The 27,237-nt window shown below is 44.5% G+C and overlaps 1 protein-coding gene across 4 annotated transcripts in view; it reads right to left on the bottom strand.

Moving 5' to 3' along the window:
• Positions 1–22,351: 22,351 nt before the first annotated feature.
• WDR13 (WD repeat domain 13) overlaps positions 22,352–27,237 on the bottom strand; it is a 50,761-nt gene continuing 45,875 nt past the window's right edge. For all 4 annotated transcript variants that reach the window (XM_085629623.1, XM_085629622.1, XM_085629621.1 and 1 more), the window contains exon 10: positions 22,352–24,815. In XM_085629623.1, coding sequence (XP_085485749.1) covers positions 24,631–24,815 — 185 coding nt within the window. In that variant the 3' untranslated portion in view covers positions 22,352–24,630. The remainder of the gene's footprint in view (positions 24,816–27,237) is intronic.

Raw genomic sequence — 27,237 nt, 5'->3', positions numbered from 1 at the left:
AAAAACCAGACGCACCTGCAGATGCCTGGAGAAGAACTGGAGGAACAATAAGACATACGGAAACTACTCCCTCGACAAGGACAACTAAATCAGAACCACCAAGAGGAACTTCATCCACAACAAAATCGCCACCAATTCAAAGGAACTCTTCATTGTCATTCAGAAATTCACAAACCCTCGCAGCCGAGACACAGACATCACCCCGTCCCAAGACCTCTGCGACAAGCTTGGAACCTACTTCCACCTCAAGATCAAAACACTCTATGACAACTTCATCGCCACACCCAGCCCCCCGCCACCCAGAGGCGCCAACCAGCCCAGCATCTCTCAATGGACACCGATCACAACCGATGACACCGCCACGACCATGAAAGGCATCCACCGCGGGGGGGTTGCCACCAACCCCTACTCCCCGAACACCTACCACGGAGCCGCGGACGCCATCGCACCCGAACTACAACACACCATCAACACAGGCACCTTCCCAGACGACTGGAAAGAGGCAGAAGTAAGGCCCCTGCTCAAGAAGCCCATGGCTGACCCCACTGACCTAAAAAACTACCAGCAGATCTCGCTCCTCCCCGTCACGGCCAAAGTGGCAGAGAAAACAGTCAATAGGGAGCTGACACGGTTCATCGAAGAGAACGCCGTCCTCGACCCCTCCCAATCCGGATTCCCAAGCAACCACAGCACAGAGACCACCCTACTCGCTGTCACATACGATATCCACACCCTCCTTGACCAAGGCCACTCCGTGGCCCTCATCCTAATCGACATGTCGGCGGCCTTCGACACTATCTCTCACCGCACATTAGTCTCCAGACTACATGACGCCGGCATACATGGTACAGCCCTGGACTGGATCCAATCATTTCTCACCGGAAGAAGTCAAAGGATCAGACTACCACCCTTCCTCTCCGCCCCCACGGAAATCGACTGCGGAGTCCCACAGGGTTCATCACTGAGCCCGACCCTCTTCAGCATCTACATGGCCCCCCTCGCATCCATCGTCCAACAACACGGCCTCAACACCGTATCCTACGCCACCCAGCTCATCCTCTCCCTCACCAGAGACCCCCCCCCACCACCGCAAAACTAAACTTCCAGAAAGGTATGCAGGACGTAGCAGTCTGGATGACCAACAGGTGCCTCAAACTCAACGCTGATAAATCAGAGGTCCTCATCCTTGGAACCACCCCTTCAGCATGGGACAACACCTGGTGGGACAACACCTGGTGGCCCACCACCCTCGGAACCCCACCCATCCCCTCAGACCACGCCAAAAACTTTGGCATCGTACTCGACTCATCACTCACCATGAACCAACAGATCAATGCTGTCACTTCCAGCTGCTTCAACACCCTCCGCAAAACCTTCAAGTGGATCCCCCTTGAATCAAGAAAGACAGTCACCCATGCACTCATCACCAGCAGACTGGACTACGGAAACGCACTTTACGCCGGCATAAACAAGGCCCTACTCCGCAAGCTCCAGACAAATCAGAACACCACGCCAGACTCGTCCTCGGTATCCCCCGGCACGGACACATCAGTCTACACCTACGGAGACTCGACTGGCTCCCCGTAGAGAAGAGTCACCTTCAAAATCCTCACTCACGCCTACAAATGCCTACACAACACCGGACCCAAATACCTCAACGACAGAATCAACTTCCATGTATCCAAAAGAAACCTGATCCTCCAACCTCTCACTGGCCGTTCTCCCACATTGCATCCAAGACCTGTAAGGAACTACCGGCAGACATCAGACTCGCCCCCTCCCTGAACACCTTCAGGAAGGCCCTCAAGACCTGGCTCTTCGGTGGAACAGATCTGCACGCCCCATTCCTCCACGCCTTGAGACTTTCACGGGTGAGTAGCGCGCTTATAATTCCCCTGATTGATTGATTGAGAGCTGCAGTGGTCATGGATAATCTGCTTCGAGACCAATACAAATCAACCGTATGAAAGAGGTAATGGACCTGTGAGGATTATTGCTTGGTAAAATATTCATAATGAATGTAAGTGTTTGAGGCATGTGTGCTGTAGATACAAATGCTTTGCATAAGTCTGCCATCTAGTTCTGGGCTTGGATGATAAGTTATTTTTGTTCCAAGAAGTTTACTTCGATTCACACGGTTGTGTGACTCCTCCTCTTGGGAATACAGCGCATGGTCATTGATGCCATCTTCAGATTGTTTTTTTTTACTTCTGCCAACGGGTTCGGATGTGATCTTTTGTGCTCTGCTTTGGGTTCTCTAGTAGATCTCCACTCAATGGTATTGTCTATATTGTGTAGGTTGTTGCGTCCGAGAACTCACCCTTTCTGTGTGGCAGGTCTTTGTCTCACTTTTGAGGCTTACGCCCGACTGGGCTTCCTTTCTCCTGTTCAGCGTTCACCTGCTGATGGAACGAACTTCATTCCGCTTCTGTCTGGAGTGTCAGGAAAATAATACCTGTACCTCAAACAATGGCAATAAACAATGACTCCCTTACCATTACCCCAGACCACTTAACACCCGTCTGGAGTTATCTTCAAAACTTTCTACCAATCTGGACCTCAATCACAACAAATCGATGGGTGTTGGATATTATCCAACATGGCTACTCTCTGGAACTAGTTACAACTCCTCCGAATATCCTACCTCAAACATTCTCCTTCAACAGGAAATAGCAGGTCTATTACAAAAAGGAGCAATAGAGCTAGGTCCTTACGCCTCATTCTCAGATCACTAAACAATTACATTACATCAAAACACTTCCATATGGTCACTCTTCAGGAGATTCTTCCATTATTACAAAAGGGAGATTGCATGACCACCCTGGATCTAAAGGATGTATATTTTCCACATATCCATTCACCTGCACCCAAAGTATCTCAGGTTTCAATTCCGGTGCAACCATTCTCAATTCAAAGTTCTTCCATTTGGGAATATCACTGCACTCAGGGTATTCACAAAATGTCTAGCAGTAGCTCCTCTTCGAAAACAAAACTTGCATGTGTATCTTTATCTAGATTACTTCTTAATAAAAGCAAGCAGTCGCAACCACAATACTAAACAAACCCTAACTCTTCTACATCAGTTAGGGTTCACCATCACTCTAAAAAAGTCAACCCTAGAACCATGTACCGTACAACCGTATCTAGTAGCCATACTCAACCCACATTCAGTATTGGTATTTCCAAGTCCAGAAAGAATCAACCACATAATATCATTAATTCAACAGTTTCAAGCAGGTACTTGTATCCCAGCATAAACATTTCTACTGCTTTTGGACATGATGGCATCCTGTATCTCAATAGTCTCACATACCAGACTACATATGAGACCTCTCCAGGAATGTCTCTCGTCAGTGAACACAATCACTGGGTAAACTACTCAATCTAGTGTTGGTAGACAGCCGCACACACCACTCTGCAATGGTGGAATCCACAAAATCTATCCAAGGGCGTCTGTTTCAGGATCCATTTCCACTAACAATTCTCACAGCAGATGCTTCCCTTACAGGTTGGCGAGCTCATCTCCAGAACCTCACAATCCAGGGAGTATGGGATTCCAAACACTAGGATCTCCATATCAATCACCTAGAGCTACAAGCTGCTCACCTAGCAGTGAAAGCTTTCCTACCTCACCTACTGCACAAAGTTGTCCTCATTTGAACAGACAATATGACAACTAAAAAAACGGGGGGGGGGGGGGGCACGCACTCTCCAATTATCTCTGTTAGCACAAAAAATAATATAGAGCATAGCAATACACCACAGCATTAATCTCTTAGCAGAACATGTCCCAGGGACAAGCAGGCAAGTTGAGGACCTAAGCAGGACACTGTATAAGTCCACAAATTGGAACTCTACAACACAATCCTACCATACTTCCAAAGGTGGGGGTTTCCACAAATAGATCTGTTTGCAATTCAAAGAAAATTAAAAATGCCCAAACTTTGCAAGCAGGTACCCACACCAACAGTCCAAGGGCAATGAACTATGGATCAGTTGATCAGGGATATTTGCCTATGCTTTTCTGCCTCTCCCACTTCTTCCATTAGTGGTTAGGAAAATCCTGCAAACACATCTTACTATGATACTCATTGTACCAACATTGGCTCGCCAGCCCTGGTTCTTGACCCTCTTGGAACTATCCCTAGTTCCACACAATAAGCTTCACCTCAAGCCAAAACTTCTCACAGAAAACAATGGGACACTAAGAGACCCTAATCAATTAACCCTGCAATTTGGCTTCTCAGGTCTTAGAATTTGGATATCTAAACTTGGCACAAGAATGTATGGACATTCTAAGGAAGCTTGTAAACCTACCACAAGGCAATGTTATGCAGCCAAGTGGAAAATGTTATTTACTGTCAACAGAACATCAACCCTCTTAATGCAAGGGTGCAGACACCCATTACTTATTTATTGCATTTACAAACTACAGGGCTATCATATACATCTATATGTTTACACCTGGTGGCTATTGCAGCCTATTTTCAAAATAGACAGCACTTAATATTTAAGATTCCTGTTATTAAAGCTTTTATGGAGGGACTCAAAATACTCATTCCTTGCACCAGCATGGAACTTAAACATTGTAGTAACATGACTCATTGGTCCTCCCTTCGAACCTCTTCATTCCTGTCCATTACAATACTTATCATGGAAACTTGCCTTTTTAATTGCTACCACTTCTCCTAGAAGGGTCAGTGAAATTCAGGCATTAACACTTGAGGAATCTTTCTTCCAGCTACGTAGAGACAAAGTGGTAAACGGAAGAAATCCTAAGGGGCATATCAGCAAGGCCCGGAGTTAAAATTATCTCCGCTTTAGCGTCCGTTTTTGGACGAAAAGCGGCGACAATTTTAACGCCCTATTAGCAAGGACACGCTGACGCATGAATCCATGCTCCTTCGCCCTTTCCCTTAACGCCCAGCTTTGCATCTCTAATGAGATGCAAAGTGGGCGTTCCTCCCCAGAGTAATGGGAGAAATGTCGCTAAGCGACATTTCTCCTATTATCAAGCCTCACGCTAAGAAGCATAGCGGCAAGAAAAGTAGCGATAACCTCTGTTATCGCTACTTTCCTTGTGCCTGCTTTGAAACTGACTTAGCCATGATATCCTATGGAAGGTGGATCTCATGGCTAAGTATGCCTTGCCCTATCAGCAAGCTATCGCCGAACCCTGTGCGATTATCGCTGTATTTCCAGCGATAATCGCACAGTTGGCAGCTTGCGCTCTGAATTTTATCGCTTTGGAGATGAGCATTGCTGATAGCACGCTATCTCAGCGATAAAATTCTGAGTTGGCCAGCGATAATTATCCTCGCGCTAAGAGCGCTGAGCGATAATTATCGCCTGGCCTTGATAATATGCCCCTAAGTTCCTTCCAAAAGTAGTTTCCATATTAATCAATCCATTGAATTACCTTTGTTTCTACCCGCAACCAGATTCTATTGCTAAGAGATCATTACCTACATTAAATGTTAAAATAGCCCTAATGTTTTATATCAACAGAGCTAAAACATTCAGAAAGACAAACCAATAATTCATTGCATTTACACAACCTCATAAAGGAAAGGTGATTTAAAAATCAGGAATTTCAAGATGGATCGTTAAATGCATCCAAACGTGCTATACAAAATCTAAAATAATTTTACATGTTTCCCTAAAGCTCATCCACTAGGAAAATAGGAGCTTCTATGGCTGTTTATGGGAACATTCATATTGCTGACATTTGCAAAGCAGGTACATGGTCCACTCCACACACATTTACAAAACATTATTATTTGGATGTATTGCACACAAAAAAGCCAATGTTGGCCAAGCAGTTTTAAGGATTCTCAAACAACTGCAACCCCCACAGTTTAACCACTACCTAGGAAGATGGACTGCTCTACAGTCTATGCAAAGCATGTGTATCTACAGCACACATGCCTCAAATGGATTATGTTACCCTGTTAGCATCTGTTCTTGGCATATAGTGATGTATATTCACAAGTGCCATCCCCCCTCCTCCTCAGAAGAGCCCGGTGTAGGTTGCAGTTCACATACTTACATTATACTATTGCATGCCCATCACTTTGCTATACTTTTCACTATTACATTGTCACCTACCTACGGCAAACCAATCTGAAGATGGCGTCCAACACCATGTGCAGTATTCCCAAGAGGAGGAGAGTAGGATCTGCACTTTTGCTGCCCCCACTTTTTTTCTGATGTATACACTGGTTTCTGGCTATAGTCTGGCTGGGTCCCTGCTAATCAGGGCCCCAGTCTAACTGATCTCTCTAAACAACTTGGTGTGCATATTAGATGCACTAGTGATTGGATACTGTGGTACCTTATGAGCCCCTAGTATATGGTACCTTAGGTACCTAGGGCATTGGTACTTCACAGGCCTACCAGGGGCTGCAGCATGTATTATGCCACCCCTGGGAAGCACTCACAATCTGACACCACAGGCCTGCTACTGCAGCCTGTGTGAGGTAGTGTTAGCACTCCTCACTGAGGTATAGGTTCCTATATCTCACCATACACACACATATAAACCTATCAGTCACCCCTATGGTAGGCCCTATCAATCCCAAGGGCAGGGTGCTTGGTTTACTATGTGAGGGGGTGCTTCTGCCTGAGCAGGACCCCTCTGCAGCTGGCAGAGTCTATTCTCTGCTGCTGTTTGTGGATGCGGTTAAACCATATACTCTTAAGTGCATTATAACCTCGCGGTAAATGCTAACTTTGGAATGACTGCATCAAAACATGTCGTGTTAGGTGTCAAACAACTTGGAATCCTACCCCCACACCAGTAACTGGTGTGGGAGTAGGATCCCACCCTTCTAGAGGGGACGACATGTACACACTGTACTACACGGTAGAAATCATCTAGAGCGCTGGCATCACAAAATGGATGCCACCAGCACAGACACCGGGCTGCCCTCCTGCTGCTGACCGAAACTCGCAGTGGAGGGAGCCCAACAAAGGGTTTCCTGTCACAGGGAGGTGTCACCACCTTCCAGACAGGATTTAGTGTTTTGGAGCTGGGTGGGTGCACTCTTAGAGTGCTTTGAAGTCCTGCACTGGGGGAGCAGTAGGCTCCTCTGTGCATATGCCAGCTCAAACCGGTTCAGGGGCTACCTGCCCCTGCTCTGGCGCGAAACTGGACAAAGGGAAGTGGGTGTAACCGCCCACTACCCTGACCCTCCTAGAGGAGTGGTCATAGAGCTAGTCCCTCCCATCTTTTCACTATAAGATACCACACATTGCCAATGCAAGTTAGATTACACCTGGACGACGCTCTACGAAGAAGAATCCTGGCCCTTCAACTTTCTACTATCTCTAGAAGACCGAAGGATCTCCCTTGGAGTCAAGGAGTGACTCCCCTGCTTGGCAGGCACCAAAACTACTGAACTACGGTTGCAAACTTTACCGCTCCCGCCGGAGCCCGAAGTCCCTGCGTCCCCTGAAGCGGATTTCCTGACCTCTTGACGGCCATTTTGAGTCCCCAGCGAAGCTGTGGCATCTGGACCCCACGAGTGACGAGGAACAGCAATACCAGGGAACCGTGCATTGATTTCGAGTGCAAGCCCTAAACTACGTCCAACGAAGTTGTGCTTTGGACCACTTGTTATCCAAGTCCCGAGCAGGTCTAGTACCGAAGATCAGCGACCTACCTCGTCCCGGATGACCATGGGCTGTTGGTGAACTTTACCTGCAAAGGCGTCTTCACGGTTGCTTGCCCGTTGGCTAGCGACTCTCCAGAAGACTTCCACATCACCTTCAAGGGCTCGCCTGGTTGCTCTGGGCCTGCCCTCACTTACCCTCGCTGGGTAAGTCCATCAGACCTTGCTGGACTGCTCCATCGACAATCTTCCATCCACACGAGACTTGCAGTTGCCAAGGCTTGTTGGCTCCAAACCGAGTGCCGACACCGTCAACAGCTGCAGACGTCGTGGGACCCTCCGAATCCAGCTGCTGGTCTTCCTCGATCCCTCCTGGTCCTCGTGAGCGAAGAGAGAAAACGACATCAGCGACCTGAAGAGACGCGACAGCTGTGGTCATCCATCTTGCTGGCCACCGGTCACTGGCAAGTGACTTTGAACTCTGTCCCCTCAATTTCTAGGTCTTCTGCAACTCCAATCCATCTTCGGATTCCAGCGGACACTTCTCTCGACGACGCAAGCAGCAAGTCTTCAGCGATCTCCATTGAAAACAGCATCGCGACCCGACACCAAAGGACACGTATGCACCCGGCTTCCCTGGGTGAGGTAACTCTTGCATTACGGTGCCCAAGTGTGCATTGGCTCTCGAAGTACTTACCCTGTAAGTTGTTTGCTTGTTGTCCATTCTGAAGTGCCCTAGAACTGTAAAATACAAACCGCAACATTTGCCATTGAAACCCACGTGTGTGTTTAGACACTGCACGCGTCTCCTGTGGGCTGATTACTTACCTGCTAACACTGCAGAAGTGAAGCCCCAGCGATTCCCAAGGCCCTAGGCCTCTTACTTTTGCAAGTCGAGTTTGTTAAACCACTATTTTAGTATATGGTCTGGTACGCCCCTAGGGCTACAGCCATATTTGTGCTTAATTCGCCCTCTACTGCTATGGGCCCGACTATGGCGTGTCCCGGAACTAGCTAAATATGCCAAAGGCCTTTCAGAAGTTATGTCCCTCCCGGGATGGCACAAGATAAAGTGGCTGAGCGACATGAAAATCCTCTTGTGCAATCTTGGGCTAAGCGCAGCATGGGAAAACAGGTCTTCCCCCCCGAAAGCTACGCTTAAGTCTCTATATTGGAATTGGATTGCGACCCAAAGAAAAACGAACTGTACATTGGGTAGACTTACGGAGGACTTTCTGGAATTCAAGGAACAGCCGATCCGGGAACTGTACCTCGACATTATTGAGAGACCTCATGATAGATCTCTTTACTTCAAATTTAGGACCGGGACTCTCCCACTTTATGTTTTTACTTCCCGGTGGAATCCCCCTGCCCAGACCACTGAATTTTGTCCTTTTTGTATATTCAGACAAGAGTCTGTGGCCCACTTTTTATTTGAATGCCCACAGTATGTTTACCCAAGAAGAAGATGGCTCAAGCAATTGTGCCGTTCCTTAGGCACTAGGCACTACATTGAGGCGTTACGTATTTTAATGTCTGACTCCCGCCCTCTGTATGCTTGCGCCCTATCAAAATTTCTATCTTGGGCATGGCGCATTAGAAGCAAAAGGCTTAAAGAAATTGTTTAATCCGTTCTTAACATCTATTTATGATATGTCTTATTCTTATTGTAATATTTGGATTTTAACCTAAATGAATTTAAACTCTTTTTTAATTGTAAAGCTTTTATGATATGTTTTTATCGAAATAAAGCCTTTGACTGACTGACTGGCTTAATTTATTGAGAACTGTTGGTCTTTTGAATGTTTACCTGGCTCTAATCTCATAAAGAGATTAGTAGAGTATATTTAGAAATAAATACATATATATTTGATATATATACCTGTGTGGTGTCTTTTCATTTGGTAATTCAAGAGATTATAAGGTAAAACAAGCTGCTTTACATTCCTCAGAGACTTAGCCTGAAGGCTGCTCTCCACAGCTACCACTAGGATAGCTTTCTTTAAAAGGTTGTCTTTAAACCTATCTACCAAGAGTCGAATTGGACTGGTGCAAGGTGGCCACTATAACTAGTGACCAGCATATGCCAGGCCAACTTCTCACAAGGTGTCACACGGCCTTGTGACTCGAAGAAAATGTCTTGGAACAAAAACAACTTCTAATCATCCAAGCCCAACACTAGATGGCGGACTTATGCAAAACATATGAATCTACAGCACTACATGTCAAGAACAGATGCTCACAGGCTAAGTAACATAACATTTATCAATTATCCAGCACTGGAGAAGAACATTACCTGGCCGTAAGGGTGGTTTTCTGGCTTTCGTGGTTTCAGATGCATCTCATGTAGACACCCCCATTGTTTTATTTTGTTTGCAATTGAGTTGGCATATGTAACACAAAGTACCAATGTATTATCTCACAATTTTATACTCATTTTCAAAACTGGCACAAACGATCTGGACATTTGCATGACGCAGAGTAAAAAAAAAAAAAAAAATCCTACAAACAAATTAAGCAGACCAACACGCGCGTCATTCGATGTGGGAATTAAAGCAGTCAGTGTTTCAATCCTATTCCTAAGGAAGTCATTTGTGTCTTCCCAAAACCTACTCAATATTATAAGGACACTAGTAAACCGCCGGCTAGGAAATGTTATGGTTCGGAATGGACAAAATAAACAAAATGGCGCACAGTCATCTTCAACATGATTAATTAGACAACTGTTGTTTTCCATCCTGGCCAAAAATAGACATTTTGTTGCTGTTTTGTTACCATGAATGAACTATAGAGAAATTTGTTGTGGCATCCGTGCGTGCGAAAGGGAACTATTCAAGCGTTAAGGACTTCTATGAAGATTCCTATGATACACAACCAGGACTACAGGCATATAACCTTTTCTTACCTGTAAGAATGGTTTTGTGGTTTGACTCTCCTAGTGAACGTGGGGAGTTGTGCTAAACAGAATATGTATAGTATTTTTGGTGATTTTGTTGCATACAATGCAGTGGTATTTAAACCTATATATTGCAGGGAGTGGTGAAATATGGAAAATATTTTACAGTCCTCTCTGAAATTTGTCTAAATCACTACGTAGCTTTAACCAATCAACGACTAGTTTATTCGGTGCTATACTTCATTAAACTCACTAATATAAGACAAATTGTCATTTTATTTAAATGATACACATTGATAAAAGCTATAAAAAAAAAACTAAAGATCTGTAGGATATGAGTATTATCAGGCCCTATACATCTGCCTTATCATAGTGCTTCTTGCTCCGGTACCACTCAGGCAACAACTGTATTGACCATAACATAAGTGTGATGTAAACCACGCAGTACATTTAAGTGTTGGTCCTGCAAAGAGATGGTGGCCCAGATTTATGAAAATGTCACTAAAGTTGCTGCGTTGTGTGAAAGTGCAATAGCGAACAGTCCATATCTACTAAGATATGTGTGCTGTTTTCCTTTCGCATTGCGCTGTTTAGTACGCTAATGCATATTTTCTTGTGCAATAGTGTGTGTGTTCTGCAAGGAATATTTTTTGTACTGGGACATGCCCCTTCTACGACAAAAAATATAATTTAACACATTTTCTGCTAGGTTTGTGTGCTGTACAATGCAGCGCACATACAGAGTAGGAGAAATAAAAAGATTTTAAATTGTTACACCTGCCTCGAAAAGCTTATAACACAATTACCGATCTACGAATGATTGTAGATAGAGATTTGCCTCAAAGCCTATGGGTGTTTGCATGAGAACACCCGTGCACCATCCATGGAAGGCCCCCCTTGACACGAAGTAGTTGAACGCAGTGCTTTGCGCAACTTTGCGTTAGTCTGGAAAACTATCCAGCGCAAACAATGATTTGTGTTGGATGTACATCCCAGCAAAACCCGTTGCGTTTACTTTATCCAGAGCAAAACATTAGTAAATGCAGCCATATATGATAAAAATTACGTGTCTATGTGTGTCTTACGGCAATACACAAAGCATTGATGTTGTTTCTTCTGACATGACCAACATCCAGTTCTTCAGCCTGGCCTTTTCCTCACACCTTCAAACAGCTAGACAAATGTTGGTCCTATCCTTCCAGGTTTGGTATGGGATTGGGTCCAAAGAACATAGCTACTGAGACGGTGCAACAATCACTTGGGGGCTTTTTGTGAACTTGAGTAGATTTTGAAGCTTCTCCATACATACATGCATAACATAATGGTTAGACCTGGCATCTTCAGGCGTGGTTTTACCCTGCCTTTTTGCCTTTGACATCCTGTTTCTAAATGTGCTGCATTTCGTTGTTAGGCCAGCCTGAGCAAGCGCGCATGCGCTGCTCTGGCGATCTGCTGTACTGGAATAGAAGCCCTGCCCACTCTGCCCATATTTGCCATTGGCTTGTCATTGTCCGTACTAAATACTGGCTTCAGATTTGTAAATGGGCTTCTTAGTCCCTCCTTAGGACCGCCCCCTCTTCATTTGTCACCTCCCATGGCGACTGGCCCCATTACTTCGGTTGTCACATGGTATGTGTTATTTAGACTGTGAGGCGTATTTTTTTGTTCCAGTCTCTCTTACTGCAGGCACGACGTGCTTTGGTGCCTTCTTTACAGCCCTGCCCTCCTTCCCGTTGTCGTGCTTTACCACTCCCATTGTCCATGCCTTCTCCTTCTCGACCCCCCCCCCGCCGTCCGCGATGTCTATCATTTGCAATAGGTCTCGCATTTACATAAGTTAGTTTGAGCTATTGGCATTGTAAATGAGTATGCCTTTTATTTGTGTTTTGGTTTTTAAAACATAAATAAAACGCATTGTCATTTACAGTGCCGATAGCTTAACCCCTTCCTCGCTCATGACGGAACCACTCTGTCATGAGCCACGGGTGCGCTGTGCTCATGACGGAGTGGTTCCGTCATGCTGCGGCCGTTGGCGGCCGCTTCTCCCACGCGACGCTAATTCCCCGCCTGTGCGGGCGATTAGCGCAGTGGGGGGAGTCATGACGGAACCACGCCGTCATGAGCACAGCTCACCCGTGACTCATGACGGCGTGGTTCCGTCATGAGCACAGCGGCGCCGTCAACCCCCCCAGCGCTGCGGCGGAATTTGCGCCGCAGCGAAGGGGTTAAACTCTCGTAAATGCGAGACCTATTGTATTGCAAATGTTTTTTCAATATGTCCAACATCTTACACTCCCGGGTACGTTTATGCACTGTAAACCGTCTGATTGTTAGATCAAGCATGGCGGCAGAGGCAAGAGGTGCCCCATTATTTTCTCGTTCTTTGAACTGCAGTGAGCCTAACTACCGTGCGCCATGGTAGGCAAGGTTGAAAACTTCGTCAGCCACCCTTTTAAGGCATCTGAGCTGCAGCTGTGCGCAAAAAACGCAGTGGGAGACAGGTGAATGAGCTGGGAGAATAACTGAGCACGACCAGTGTAAGGCATCACATGTGATGGCGGGGCAAGACACAGGCGCTCCGGCATAGTAGGTGCGCGCAGCAGTCTGGATTCAATGGGAGCGCTCAGGCGCGAAAGATGGCAGCTGTTGTGGGACGTGGTTAGTAAGTGTAGTCTAAATTAGAGGGTGGGACCTCCTACGAGGTGGGTGTGCTAACCGACGATTCAGACCAGCACGGTACGTCATAACTTCACTTTTTAGATCTCACCTGAGCCAGCGCTTTAGCGCTGCCCAGGCGAGAGTTTTAGTAAGCGGGTTTTGGAAGTGCTAACTAGTGGCTTTTTTCAGGCCTCCAGCTACAGTGCATGTGCGCCGGGCGCGCGCACCATTTGTCAGCCTGCGTGATCACTTTCGCGGCCGCTTTGATGTTCTCAGTGAGCCGCGCAGCCACTGAGAACATCAAAGCAGCCGCGAAAGTGCACACCATTTGCCAGCCTGCGTGCCTCTCTCCGCCTTAGTGCGCGTGACGTGCCCTACCCCCTTCCTTATCCCTCTTCCTGCTTTTTTAAAAATTCCGTTTAAAGCCCTGCTTTCATTTTTGCAGAGAAGATGCACCTTGTGCATTTATAACCACAGATGTATTTTACTGCCATGAAAAATCCACAATAAGAAGAGATTACCATAAGTTAGAGGTTTAGCAAAAGCGGCCGTGAAAGTGCACACCATTTGCCAGCCTGCATGCCTCTCTCCGCCTTAGTGCGCGCGACGTGCCCTACCCCCCTCCCTTATCCCACTTCCTGCTTGTTTAAAAATTCAGTTTAAAGCCCTGTGTTCATTTTTGCAGAGAAGATGCATCTTGTGCATTTATAACCACAGATGTATTTTACTGCCATGAAAAATCCACAATAAGAAGAGATTACCATAAGTTAGAGGTTTAGCGTTACCGTTGGAAATTGTGATATTCTCGAGGGATGGCATGACACTTTGTCCCCAAAAGGCAGGAGGAAGTAGGAGTGCAAGGTGAAGCAGGAACATGTACGGGAATGCGTTATTTTTTTTTTTTTTTAAACCGGTTATGCGGTGGCCCTTGGCCTGTGAAAAAGGGCTTGAATGAGCCCCCTCTTTAAAATAACGACGTGGCTGGTCATATCACCGCCGTTGTTTGGAGCACTCCGAAAACATGAAATGCGTATCTGTGTCCAGGAGGAACCGTGAACAGGATGTGATGACCGACCGGAAACCTAAACAACAAGCATTGGCATAGCCAACAGGTCTCGCTTTTGAGAACTTATAAATATCAAGTTATGCAGCACAATATCCTTGGTACAACAACTGTTGCATGGCAAAACACTTATAAGGTCCCAAAGGCGAGACCTATTGGCTATGTCAATGCTTGTTGTTACTAATTTGTTGTAAGGGCAACCATTATATTACAAAACTAGAGCTGAACACCGGTCGTTGTTTTGCATTGTATCATTTAAAATCTGTGGCGGGGAGGAGACGAGGAAGTGGGTTGGGAAGCGATTTTGAAAGCATGGATTTTTATTTTGTAAGTAGTACGTGAGGGAACATTAAGTGAAATAAATGGAGCGAATGATGGTTGTTCATAGGATATAAGCTATAGTCGGGGTCACTGGAATTATGTGGCTGGGGACGGCCAAATTATGCGGCATGAAAAGGCAAATTATTTGGTGTAATGAGGCACATTGTATGATAATATTACTTGAATATTTTGTCATTTTGCACTTGTTACATTGTATGGGCTTAGGTTGCAGTAGCAGTAAGCAACATAAAGGTGCCCGTTCAATCTTTGCAAAGGGTCTTCCACTGCATACCAGTATGTGTCGCTGCTTTTCAGTAACTTGAACCGTTTGAACTAGAAACAATTTTTTGTCTTAAAATCTGCAGATCATGCAGCAAATGATCCATATTATTCCTGGGAAAACACTGCAGCCGCACAATCACATAATTTCAGTGGCCCGGACCGTAGAGCCGTGGTTCCCAAATTTCTACGACCCTCAACTCAACGTTTTACAACAACAACCTTCCGCAGCTCAATTACCTTTTAATGGATATGAGGGGGGTGCTAATATTTAGTTTGAGCCTGGGCAGCACATGCACTGCTCTGTAAGGCATGCTGTATTAGAGTATGGACTTGAAGCTCTGTCCATATTTTTCATTGGCTTGTGCCTTTCTCCTTTGTAAATGTTGGCTTCTGATTAGTTAATAGGCTTGCTAGTCCCTCCTTAGTACTTCCTTGTCTTCATTTGTATCCCCCCATGCGGACGGCCCATTTTACTTCTGATGTTACACAGTATGTCTTATTTAGTCTGTGAGCACTATTTTCTTAAATGAGTTTCTCCTACTGCAGGCATGACATTATTTCCTGCAATATTCAGCCAGCCATGCGTGCTTTCACTTGCTAAGCAGCCCGGGACAATGGTGGCCTCTTCTTTGGAAGGAAATATGTCTCATTTACAAGAGTTTGAGCTATTGGCATTGTAAATGACAATTCCTTTTTATTTATGTGTTAATCAGCAAACCTGATAAATAAAGGGCATTGTAATTTACAATGTCAATAGCTTAAACTCTCGCAAACACAAGACCTATTGCGTTGCAAATGCTTGTTTGCTGGTGTTAGGACTCTGGGCACTTTACCAATGCTGACCAGTGCTAAAGGGCAAATGTCTTCTGTCTAAAATGTACAGATAATTGAGTTCTCCATGATCGGCATATTTAATTTACTAGGGAGTCCCTAGTACAGTGCACCAGGGGTGCGCCCAGGGCCTGTAAATCAAATGCTACCATTAGGCCTGGAGCACTGATTGTGCCACCCACATGAGTAACCCTACAAACATGTCTCAGACCTGCCACTGCAGTGTCTGTCATTTTAAACTGCCATTTTAGACTTGGCAAGTGCACCCACTGGCCAGGCCCAGGCGTTCCCTTTTATTCCTCCATCCCCCCCCCCCCCCCCCCCCCCTCGGTAGCCCCATGGCAGGGTGAAGTGTATTTAAGAGGTAGGATATGTACTGTTATGTTATACATGTCTTGACAGTGAAATACTCACACCCCCTTTAGTATGTCTGGGGCAAGGACAGGGAACTTGTGATACCATATGCTCAGAACACTTCTTGGTTAAGGACATTCTGCCAGGATGAAGAGCTGGATAGAGAGGGACTGGCACTTTGCTGTTTGCTTTGCTATGTTGGCCTGCTGCTTCTGTCCTGGGCATAAAAGTACTGGACTTTGCTTTCTACATCCTGCTTCCAAGGGCTTGAGTTGAGATTGCCTCCTGTTAAGAAGTGTCAGGGCCAACAAAGACATCACCTGTTCTTGCCAACAGCACTTGAGCTCTTCTGCTTAGGTTCCCGTCTTGCCAAGTGGTGCCAAATCCCGTTCCGGGGCCCTTGGAATCTAGTAGTTTGTGTTCCAACTCAAGTACAGCAACCCCGACACCATTATCGATGCCACTGCCTGCACCGAAGCCGAGAGCACGACGCATCGCCCCGACTTACACCAAGCCAAGGTTGCTGATGAAAGCATCTTATCCACTCCGACGTCATCAAGGCCTGCCCTGGAGCCAAGGGCAACACTTGTGAAGAGCACAACACACTGCTCCGACTTACACCGCACCCCAGACCAAGCTGACACCAGCGTTTCTGCATTGACATTGTGGAGCCGAAACATTGCGGCTTGACCTTCAACACTTCCTCGATGCTGCTTCACAGCGATGTACCGCACCTGCAACCACAGCATCACTTCCCCTGCAGCAGTAAGGAACCAACACATCACCTTCCCTGCCCAGCAGTAGGTAACCAATGCCTCACCTTCCCTGCAGCAGTAAAGAAGTGACCCGCACTGGCCTCTGCGACACCTCACCTCTCGTGTTGTGGAACATCTTTGTTTTCTTGATGCCGCCAAGGTACCGTAATGGGGTCTGCCCGACTCCGTAACCAGCCCTCGCTCCATCTTTGTGTATGTTTGATTTTTGCAGTTTTATCCAGATAAATATTGGCTATTCTAAATGTGTGTGTGTGTGCATATATATATATATATATATATGTGTGTGTGTGTGTATATATATATGTGTGTGTGTGTATATATATATGTGTATATATATATAAGTGTGTGTGTATGTATATATATGTGTGTGTGTGTGTGTGTATATACACACACACCAACACACATAAATATGTTACACATTGCCACTGGGATAAGCCCGACTGCTCTGTGCCAAGCTACCATGGGAGTGAGTAGGGGTTATCTTAGGTGTGTAACGTACCCTGACCAGAGTAGTGGGTTCTGCCTGGCTTAGGTGCATACCGCCTGGCTTAGGTGCATACCCTAGCCAACCAAAAACCCAATTTCTAACAGTATTCAGTACCCTGATACCATGTTTGTCTTTTTCCAATTTTGGTTTGAATGGCAGCACTTGACCCATTATTGTTGATCTGTGATTGTAGCAACTGACCACTTATCAAGTTCGACAACAAGGAAGATAAATCCTGCCTGAAGACTCCAGTGTACTTTTATTGACAGAGGTGTGACCTATTGAATAAACAAGTAGAGAAGCAGAAAGAATGCCAGAGAGCATTGGATAAGGAAAGAGCATGGTGGGGTGCTGATGAGGCAATCGGAGGAAGAGTATACCAAGGTTTGGCATAGAAACAAGAGAATGAAAGCTCACCACGCAAAATGTTTTTTTTTCCATGCTAGTTGTAGTGACAAGGCCTCTGAAAGTTGAACATAAAGTCCAGACTGGACATCAAGAATTGATTAGAGATGGGAAAGCAAAAGGACCATTACGCGATAAAGCTTTAGGTGATATATAAAGAGCACAATGCACCGCTTCGGCTTACACCGCAGCCCCAACACTGTTTTGGAGGGTGGTTTCGATTAGATGGCTTGATGTTGGGTCAATGGGAATGACGTTTTGTCTGGTCTTCTCTCTGAGTTAGGCACAATTAGTCTCAGCACTGTCTAAACTGATTCCACTATCCTTATTCCTGTGACATTATAGTGAGTTTGATTTTTAGTATGAAGCTGGCATGTGCTGCAAGACCAGTCATCCACTCTAGTTCGGTTCTCTTTTTGAGGTTGGTCCTCTTTTCAAGAACATTTCGGTGAATCAAGGCTAGTTGGATGCAGTTATAATTCATTTCTAAATTCCATTCAATGATGATTCAAAATATATTTATTGATTGAAGAGTCCATAGTCCAAAGTGATTCTTAAGGGATCAGAATCACTGTTATTGGGTAAAAGAAACCAAAACAGCCAACACGTGTTTCGCCCCCTTCTGGCATACAGGCCTTGGGCTTTCTCAAGGCTGATATATAAATGAAACATCAATATGGCATAAAAAAAAAAGCCAAAAACCACATAAGAACAAAAATCACGTAAGAAATAAATAGAAGTGTAAAACAAGAGAGGAAAACATCCACGTAGTATTTATACAAATTCAATTCCATTAACAATCATAACAATAAAACAAGCATTGGCATAGCCAATAGGTCTGGCCTTTGGGACCTTATAAGTGTTTAGCCATGCAACACTTGATGTTGTTGCGCCAAGGATATTGTACTGGATAACTAAACACTTATAAGGTTCCAAAGGGGAGACCTATTGGCTATGCCAATGCCGGTTCGTTTTTTTAAAGGACAAGCAGTGCTGTCAGGCTCCGGCTGCCGCTTAGTCCACCGTATCCCACGTAGATGCTGCAACCATCTTTGAGAGAGGTAGAGAGAGAGGGGTACAGAGAGAGAGGTATAGAGGTAGAGAGAGATGTATAGAGGGAGAGATAGAGAGAGAGAAAGGTAGAGAGGGAGAGGTAGAGAGGGAGAGGTAAAGAGAGAGGTAGAGCAGCTCATCAAAATGCTCAGGTGCCAGGATCAGTTTTTAGGCCACAAAGCTGCGGGTTTATGTTTAATACTTCATTGGGTGATTAATTAAAACACATACAATATACTCAGTAATGCAGGCAAGCTGACCCTTTCTATGTAAACCAGGAGGCACTGCTCGCTCCTGCAGGCAAAATGCCGTGGGATGCGAGGAATGCAGCTGAGGGTGGGGGAGTGCAGCCGAGAGCGCTCACAGCGTTTCCCTTGCGGGAGCGAGCAGGGGCACCATCTGGTTGCAAGTTAATTACAAACAGATGGTTTCAAAGCTCGCTCTCGCAAGGGAATCACCAAACGTGCACGCGTTGCCATTGAAAGCAATGCAAAGCGTGCACGTTTTTGACCCAAAAAGTGAATCGATTCCTAAAGGTCTTCTCCTACGCAGGGCATGCGCGCTGCGTAGGCGAGACCTAAACATCAATATTGTATGACCCCTTGACATATATAACAAAACATTAACAAAAATTCAAGTTAGTGATAAAATACAAAAGTTCAAAATACATACAGCATATATATATATTCAGAAAAATGAGGTAATCCAAAAAGAAGTATGAAGGAAAGATGAGGTAAGAATTAATAATTGGAGATGGAACCTGGATATTTTTAATCACTATACAATTTCCCAACCTTCTGGATCATCAACCCGTTAGGCCCCTAGTAATCGAGGTTTTTCATGGTAACACACGTAATTACCAGTGTGCTCTCAGTCAACAGAGAGGACAGATGTGATACGTGGAGAGACGGGACGGTCCCTTAAGAATCACTGTGGATCATGGACTCAATAAATATATTTTAAGTCATCATTCAATGGAATTTACCAATTAATTATAAATTCATCCAACTTGCCTTGATTCACTTAAACTATTTTATGATATAAATGGGAAAGAGGTCTCCCCATTTATCAAGGCTAAGTTACCTTTTATTTGTCCTCATTTAGCAGGATGGGCCATGAAACAGAATCTTATACCCCTTCTAAACGGTCTCTTTTCAAAACCATTTGTTTTCTCTTTGGGTACTTCTATTGCTTCAAACACTGATGGGGCAAACAACTGAAGTTGCCTTGAGGGCAGTGATAACAATAAGGCTTTCTATTGTAATATACTCTTCAGTCTCTAAAGTGGACCCCGTGAGATTACTGTGGGTTTCCGCGAGTCTTCGAAAAAAGTTCTGTTGGAGCTTTACCTTGATACACATCATCCTACTGCTTCCAGAAGACGTCAGATTGGAAAAATCAGTGCTAAAAATATTTGTCTTTGTGATTAGTGTTGGTCTTTTGCCATAATTCGCAGCCGAAATCCAATGGCTGCAGGTCATTTAAGTGATGATGCTGGTTAGACTTCACCATGCAATAGTCTCACAGACTCCAAAGATGGTCCTTGGATTCCCAATAATAAATCCTTATCTCAATCCTGGTAGTCTGGCGAAGAGCAGACAGGCTTTGAGTACCAACATGGATAAGTAATTGACAACTCGAGAAATACGCCACCAATTTATAAAAATAAAGTGTTTTTATTCTAATTTAGACACCAAAACAAAGGAATAGTATATATATATACATATACACACACACACTTTATCATTGCGATCAATGGGAAAAAACACTGGTGACAATCCGTCACTTGCAGATCGCGTTGTGTGGAACCCTTGCAGGGTAAAGGTGATGCAGGTCGCAGGACCATGTCACGATTTGTCCTGGCTGTCCCTGGTGCTGAACGGATCTGTGAGAGAGCTGCTTTACCACTTACACTGTGCTGCAGGGAACAAGATGTAAAAACACAGCAACAAGGTAGTTGCTGATGCCGGTCGAAGGTTCCTGTAGATGTAGCGTTGAGTGCAGGGGTCGGTAGGTGGACTGGCGACCAACAAGCCTTGGCAGTGGTAATCCTTGGATAAAGGTACTTCGGCGTCCGGTGGTCGCGGGGAACATGGTAGCTGCCTATAACTTCGTGGAAGGCAGGACTTGAGTTCCCACAATGCATTAGACCACCTGGATTTGGGCGATCCCTAAGACGGCCCGCAGGCCAGTGACTCTTTGGATGCCGAGTGTTGTTTTATGTGCAGTTTGCAGGGGACTTGTGCCACTAGTTGAGGGAAGTCTGAGGGTGGTTCAGGCTGTCACAGGGGTCCCTCTGTCTGGGGGAACCAAAAGTTGGCCTTGGACGAGTCTTGATCAGGCAGTTCCAGGAGTCTTGCCTCATGGACAGAGTATCTCTCTTTTGCTGTGTGCAAGTCCTGTTGTCACAGATAGGGGTCTTTTCTTTGTCCTCTTTGATCCAGGTTGTTCAGAACTGAGGTTCTGGTGTCAGGGGTAGTCCCTAAAACCTAGATTTAGGGGTGTGGGTGCAAGTGGCTAATGGGCTGCTTGCCCCAGTGGCTAGTTTGCCCAGAGGTGACCACATCCGGGGGTGTAGGTCACCTTTTCAACCCAGAACCCACTATTTCTACCAATTTTAAAAATGTTCCTTAGCTGTACAGACCAGGCAGCCACCCTAGAGACGTGGCTAGCCTTCTGGGGGTGTACACCTCCTGCATACCAAATTTCAGCCTGTCTGGTTATGTTGTGTGGTCTATTCCTTCATTGATTTGTACTATGGCATGTTAAACATTGGTCAAGTATAGGACCAAACTCCATTTATGTTGTGGCAATTGTCCGTTCTTAAAACCATTGACTGATCTGCACAAATTGGTGATATATTCTAGACACCATTTCAATTACACAAAGCAATTCGGACACACGACATAACACACTGTAGCTTTTATCATTATATTCCCAGGTTCTGAGGGGCCCAGGGGAACCCCATTATTTTTGATGGTATGTCTACTTTCAGAATCATAACTATCAACTCCTACAGTCATTAAATCCAGAGTACAAATATGATACTTTCAAACAAGATAGTAGAAAAACACAATCAAGGTTGATGTCTGTGTCCCTACGCATTGTGGGCTTTGGGGGAATGGGATCACAAGCCATTGCACACATGCTTGAAGCTGAAACAAAAATATTTCCCAAAAGAAAGAAAATTACTACTCTGGACCTAACAGCAGAAGACAGGAGAGGGAATCTGCAACAGGTACATACTACAAAAATATACATTTCCCTTTGATACATTGCCTAACACAATCACTTATCCTAATAAAAGCACTGGCTCCGCAAGATGACATGCATCTGTTATTTAAAACATCAAATGATGAAGAAAGGTTCAGGGAGCCACAGGTTTGAAATACATTGGAATTGGATCCCAGTAGAGTTAGAGCAGGGGTGAGGGGCACGTTACAGAGCAGAAAGACCCAGGGTGCACGCAGACAGGATGAATGTGGCAGTTCAACTAAAATACTGCACGTTCACTGTAGGTTTGTATGGGACATGCACTGGGAAATGTGTTTAAAGAAACTAAATAAAATGGACTGACTTCATTAAGATGCATTTTTATGATAAAAGCAGGAATTGGGTACACCAAGCTTTATTCACATGATCACAAACAAGACACAGGTACAAATGGAAAACTCATTCCTTCATCAGCACATGCAGTACATAGGGCCCGAGCAGTTCTGTTTATCTGAGGATATGGGTTAAATATAAAATCACTCTTCACACTTTCTTTAAAACAACCTATGCTTATTTGTCAGCTTCCCCTCACCATGACCCTCTGGGAAAGAGGGGAGTGAAGTTTTACTTCCTGTTTGGTTATTTACATGTTTTTTATTCTTACAAATTGTAACCAGAAGACTTCACAAACAGCAATGTTAAGAATGGCCGACTTGGAGAATACGAATGGGCTCTGCTTTATAAATTAAGAGGCCACCTGTTCTTTCTCAGTGCATCTGACACCCCAAGCAAGCTTCACTAATCCACTTTCTCCCTGAGCATTAAGTAGTGCTTTCCTGCATGCCGTCAAGCTTCCAGCACGAACAGTCATATTCGTCAAGCAAACCGGTAGCCGCTGCCCTGCTAGTTTATGACGCAAAATAAGTTAGTTCTGCTTTGTATGGGTCAGAATTATGGGGTTTTGATAAAACAGAGGAGCTCACTAGAGCAGAGTATATTCGTATTCAGGCTTTTTTTAGTGGAGTGTCATGAGTCCCCTGCTGCTGGCAAGAGGGGCAGTGAACAACAGGGAGACCTTGGGTAGCTCAAGACCTACCTTTCAAGCACCAAAATGTCCCCCGGCAGGAGTACTGCAAAAGGGAACGAAAGTATGGACCATACCATGGTGCTCAAGCATGTGCAACTGCAGGGCAAGCCCTCTATATGATATGTCTTCACACCTACTGATGTGGACATTACAAGGTCCTAAACTTAGTCAATAGGAATGGAACAGCTTGCTATAGGGATTTGACAGTACAGAATGAGAGTTGGTGCTTGTGACCAAGCACAGATGTGATTGGTACCATTTTCCGCTTCGTTCCTCAATGTACTTTGCCATCTGGGAGCTCATTCCTTGATTGGCCTTCCAAGGAACCAATTGCAGTTAAACTAACAATGTTAAAACGTTTACTTTAGGGTGAACCTAGTCCAGCAGTGAACTCTCTCAGAAATGTACCAACTTACTAGCAAGGCCAAAATACCTCCGTGGACATTTACCGTTGAATGGCAGTCCCTAAGATGTTTCAACAGGGAGTGTCCATATCCAGTAATAGAACAAGTGTGGAGTGGGTCACCCTACTGACAGTGCAAAATAAACAGCCCTCAGGCCGAGCTATGGTGACTCTACGGCCAAAACAGGCACGCACTTCTATGGAGCAAAAACCTTCATAATATTTGGGCACAAAGAACTCTGAGAACAGCCATACAAGGGATTACTCACAAACAGCTTGGAAAATCAATTTTTTGCAAGTCACAAAAGCCAAAAGGTGTTTAGTCTCTAGTGTGTGCTTTATAAATTCTATCAGTCACTCCCAACCTGTAACTTCAGCAGATGCTGGATGACATTTCACCTCCCGGAAATCCACTGGTCCTGTTTTCATAATGTGCTTTAGGAGTGCTTAAACGTTTCATTGGTCAAACAACCGCAGAACAAATCCCACAGAAGTTCACAAAGTCACCACCACCACAACATTGTGTGAAATCACTCTTGCCATACAAACCCAACTGCATTGGGATCTCACAACTTGCTATTCACACAATTCTATCAATCTTAAATATTATTAGACTGTAGTGTTGTTCTTCAGCATATCGTCCAGGGAAAACCTTCTTAGATTGTGCAACGAAATTGTGGACTCTCAACTTCTCCTCCTAGCCCCAACCCACTAGAGTAACAGGTCAACTAACCTCCTGTTAGGTCAGCAGCAACCAGCCCAGATCAAAATGATGCCCAACCTCAGCTGGCTAAGTGGCCCCAGTTTCCACAATGCATATCTCTCCATTTTGGTACAGTGGGGTCAACACAATGACTTCATGCCTGAGCAAAACACACAAAAAAAGCACAGCAGAAAATGTCAGATGGAGAGTCAAAGTAAAAGGAAGCATGGAACTAAGGTTTCAATTCAGTATTAGACCTACAGGTAGAGAAAAAGCAAAGTTGTTCTCCTGGCTCAATCGTGGCAGCAGCAGCAACCAAAGTCAAGTCCCCTGTAAAGGCGGCCAATTGCACAAATCTTAAATTGTCAAAAAAATCAAGACCTGCTGGGGAGGCAATCCGACAGGACTGGCATGAATACTGTTCAGCTCCATGAACTCAGAATGTTCCTTACAGGTTTGGATGCCCAAAGAGGGCTTATGGTGCGTTACTTCTGCTCCCTTCTCCAAATGATGACCATGCCCTTAGCATCGCTGGAGGCCAGCAAACTCTCGTCGCAGTTGAAACTGACATCAAGGACAGCCGCACTGTGTCCCTGAAGCTTGTTTACAATGGCCTTGGTAGCCCTCTCCACATCAAAGAAGTACACGCACATGTCCTCGCTGCCGGTCACTGGTGGGAAGGAACAGTGCAGGATAAAAGGAAGGGAGGTGGGGAAAAAGATATTTAAATCAAGTATTGAGATAAGAACAGTTACAAATCAGAGAATCAGAGAATGAAAAGATTGAAAAAGGGGTAATGGCTAAAAAGAAAAGCATACCAGAATGAGGGGGATACAGAAGCAATGGGAACAAATGAATAGAAGAATAAAGGAAAATACAAAACAGTGTAATATAAACAAAAATAAAAAGAGGACAATGACAAGAATTGGTGAAGAAATATGACGTGGAAAGTCAAGTAAGCCAACAAAGCATAATGGAAAAACATGGAAAAAGTGAAAGTAGGGTACAGTGAATAAAGAAAAATGGAAAGATAAGTGATACAGACATAATAATAAACCAGGGAAGTAAGAGCAACGGAAATTCATAAGACATGGAGTAAAAGACGCAGTGGATGGAACAAGATAAAAAGAGAAAGAAAATTGAACAATGTGCGGATATAAGTGGGCTAGGGGAATAGAAAAGCATGATGGATAAAGAAAAACAAACAAAGAAAGCCAGTCAATTAGAGAAGAGGAACACACTGGAAATAAAGAATAATGGACACGTTACAGTGAAAGCAAGTAAGAAAGTTATGGAAACCAGAAAGCGAAACCAACATTGAAACAAGTCTGAAAATGTAAAAAGGAGAACAAAATAGAAAACAGAAAGGAAGACAGAAAACAGATGTGTCTAGTATCTATTTAATATTTTTGCTCACATTTGTTGTAGTTTTCAATTAATATCACAATGTCATTCCTTATAAGCAGGACCAGGACGTTTTGTGATAGATCATTTTAAAGTCTCCACAATACGTTTTGGGCCCTTCCCTGCTCTGGGTACTTGGCCCACCCTCACAAGTGAAGTACAATTTTTATCAGATGACCTGGAGGAACACTGAGTGGTAGAAATTTGTGTCAGACGGTGATCCTAGAACATTCCCACACAGGAATGTGAGAAAAAATTGATTTTTCCAGCTAAATTTGAGGTCTGCAGGGGATTATGGGTACGAAAACGTTGGGGATCCACACAAGTAACACCTTCCTGGACTCTTTAGGGTGTCTAGTTTTCAGAATTGTCTGGAATTGGTTGGTTCCCCTAGATGGCTGCCGAGCTTGGGATCAAAAACGCAAACTACCTTCAAAATGTAAGACAATTTGTAAAAAAAAAAAAAAAAGGAAGTTATTTTGAAGAATGACCTCTAATTCACATGCTTGTATGGGTATCCACAATTTTGGAGATGTGCAAATAACCACTACTTCTAAACTCTATATTTTGTTCCCATTTTGGAAATGTATAGGTTTCCTTGGTACCCATTTTTCACTCTTTATATTTTACCAAATGAATTGCTATATACCCGGTAAACAATGAAACACCATTGCAAGACGCAGCTCAGTTATTGGCTCTGGTTTCCTCGGGCTGTTGGTGAACCTACAAATCTTATATATCCCCGCAACCTGAAGGGTCCAGCAGATGTAACTGTGTATTGCTTTAAGAAATCTGTCACACCTACAATGAAAAGGTTGGCACAAATGGCTGTTTTTTTTAACTACATTTCAATATTTTTTATTTTCAACTGTTAGTTTCTATTAAATAAAAACCTTGAAGGATCTACACAAATGACCCTTTGCTGAATTCAGACTTTTGTCTCCTTTACAGAAATGTATAGCTTTCTGGGAACAATTATTGCTTTCACACCCATTTCTACCACTAATTGGAAGGAGGTTGAAAGCACAAACAATAGCTAAAAAGGGCTATGTCCCAATAAAATGCCAAGAACTGTGTAGAAATGTTGGTTTTCTGACAAACATCTGCCTGTCCTTGAAAGCTGAGGTTTGTTGATACCATTTGCAGGAAAAAAAACAGATGCTTTCTTCTGCAGCACTGTTTCCGCATTTAAAAAAAAAAAGTTGTTGTATTTTGGCTAATTTCTGGGTCCCCTCCAGGGGAATCCACAAAGCCTGGGTACCTTTAGAATCCTCAAGATGTTAAAAGAAAAGGACACAAAGTTGGTATGGATACCTTATGTGGACAAAAAGTTACAGGGGCCTAAGCGCAAGCTACCCCAAATAGCCAAAAAACGCTTAGCACAGTAGTGGGAAAAGTCCTAGCAGCAAAGGGGTTAAGTGGTTCTCCTGCACTTGTGCTATGGAAAACCTGAGGGACTGGAGATTCTCTCTGGGATGCTCCAGAGGGCAAAACAGCCTGATTGGCTGGAATCTAAGTTTGGTCTCGCTTTTAAATAGACTATAGTGCTTTGCAAAATTGAACGGCCTAGGGCCTCCATACTCTCAACATTGCATTGCTATTGTATGGTACCGAGGACTCCCATCTCGACGATGGGGAATGGTTCAAGCATGTGAATCTATGAAATATTCCAATACTGGAGAACTACA

The sequence above is a fragment of the Triturus cristatus genome, chromosome 10, assembly GCF_964204655.1.
Source record: "Triturus cristatus chromosome 10, aTriCri1.1, whole genome shotgun sequence".
Taxonomy (NCBI): Eukaryota; Metazoa; Chordata; class Amphibia; order Caudata; family Salamandridae; genus Triturus; species Triturus cristatus.
The sequence above is the reverse complement of the archived record's forward strand: the minus strand, read 5'-3'. Positions and strand labels throughout refer to the sequence as shown.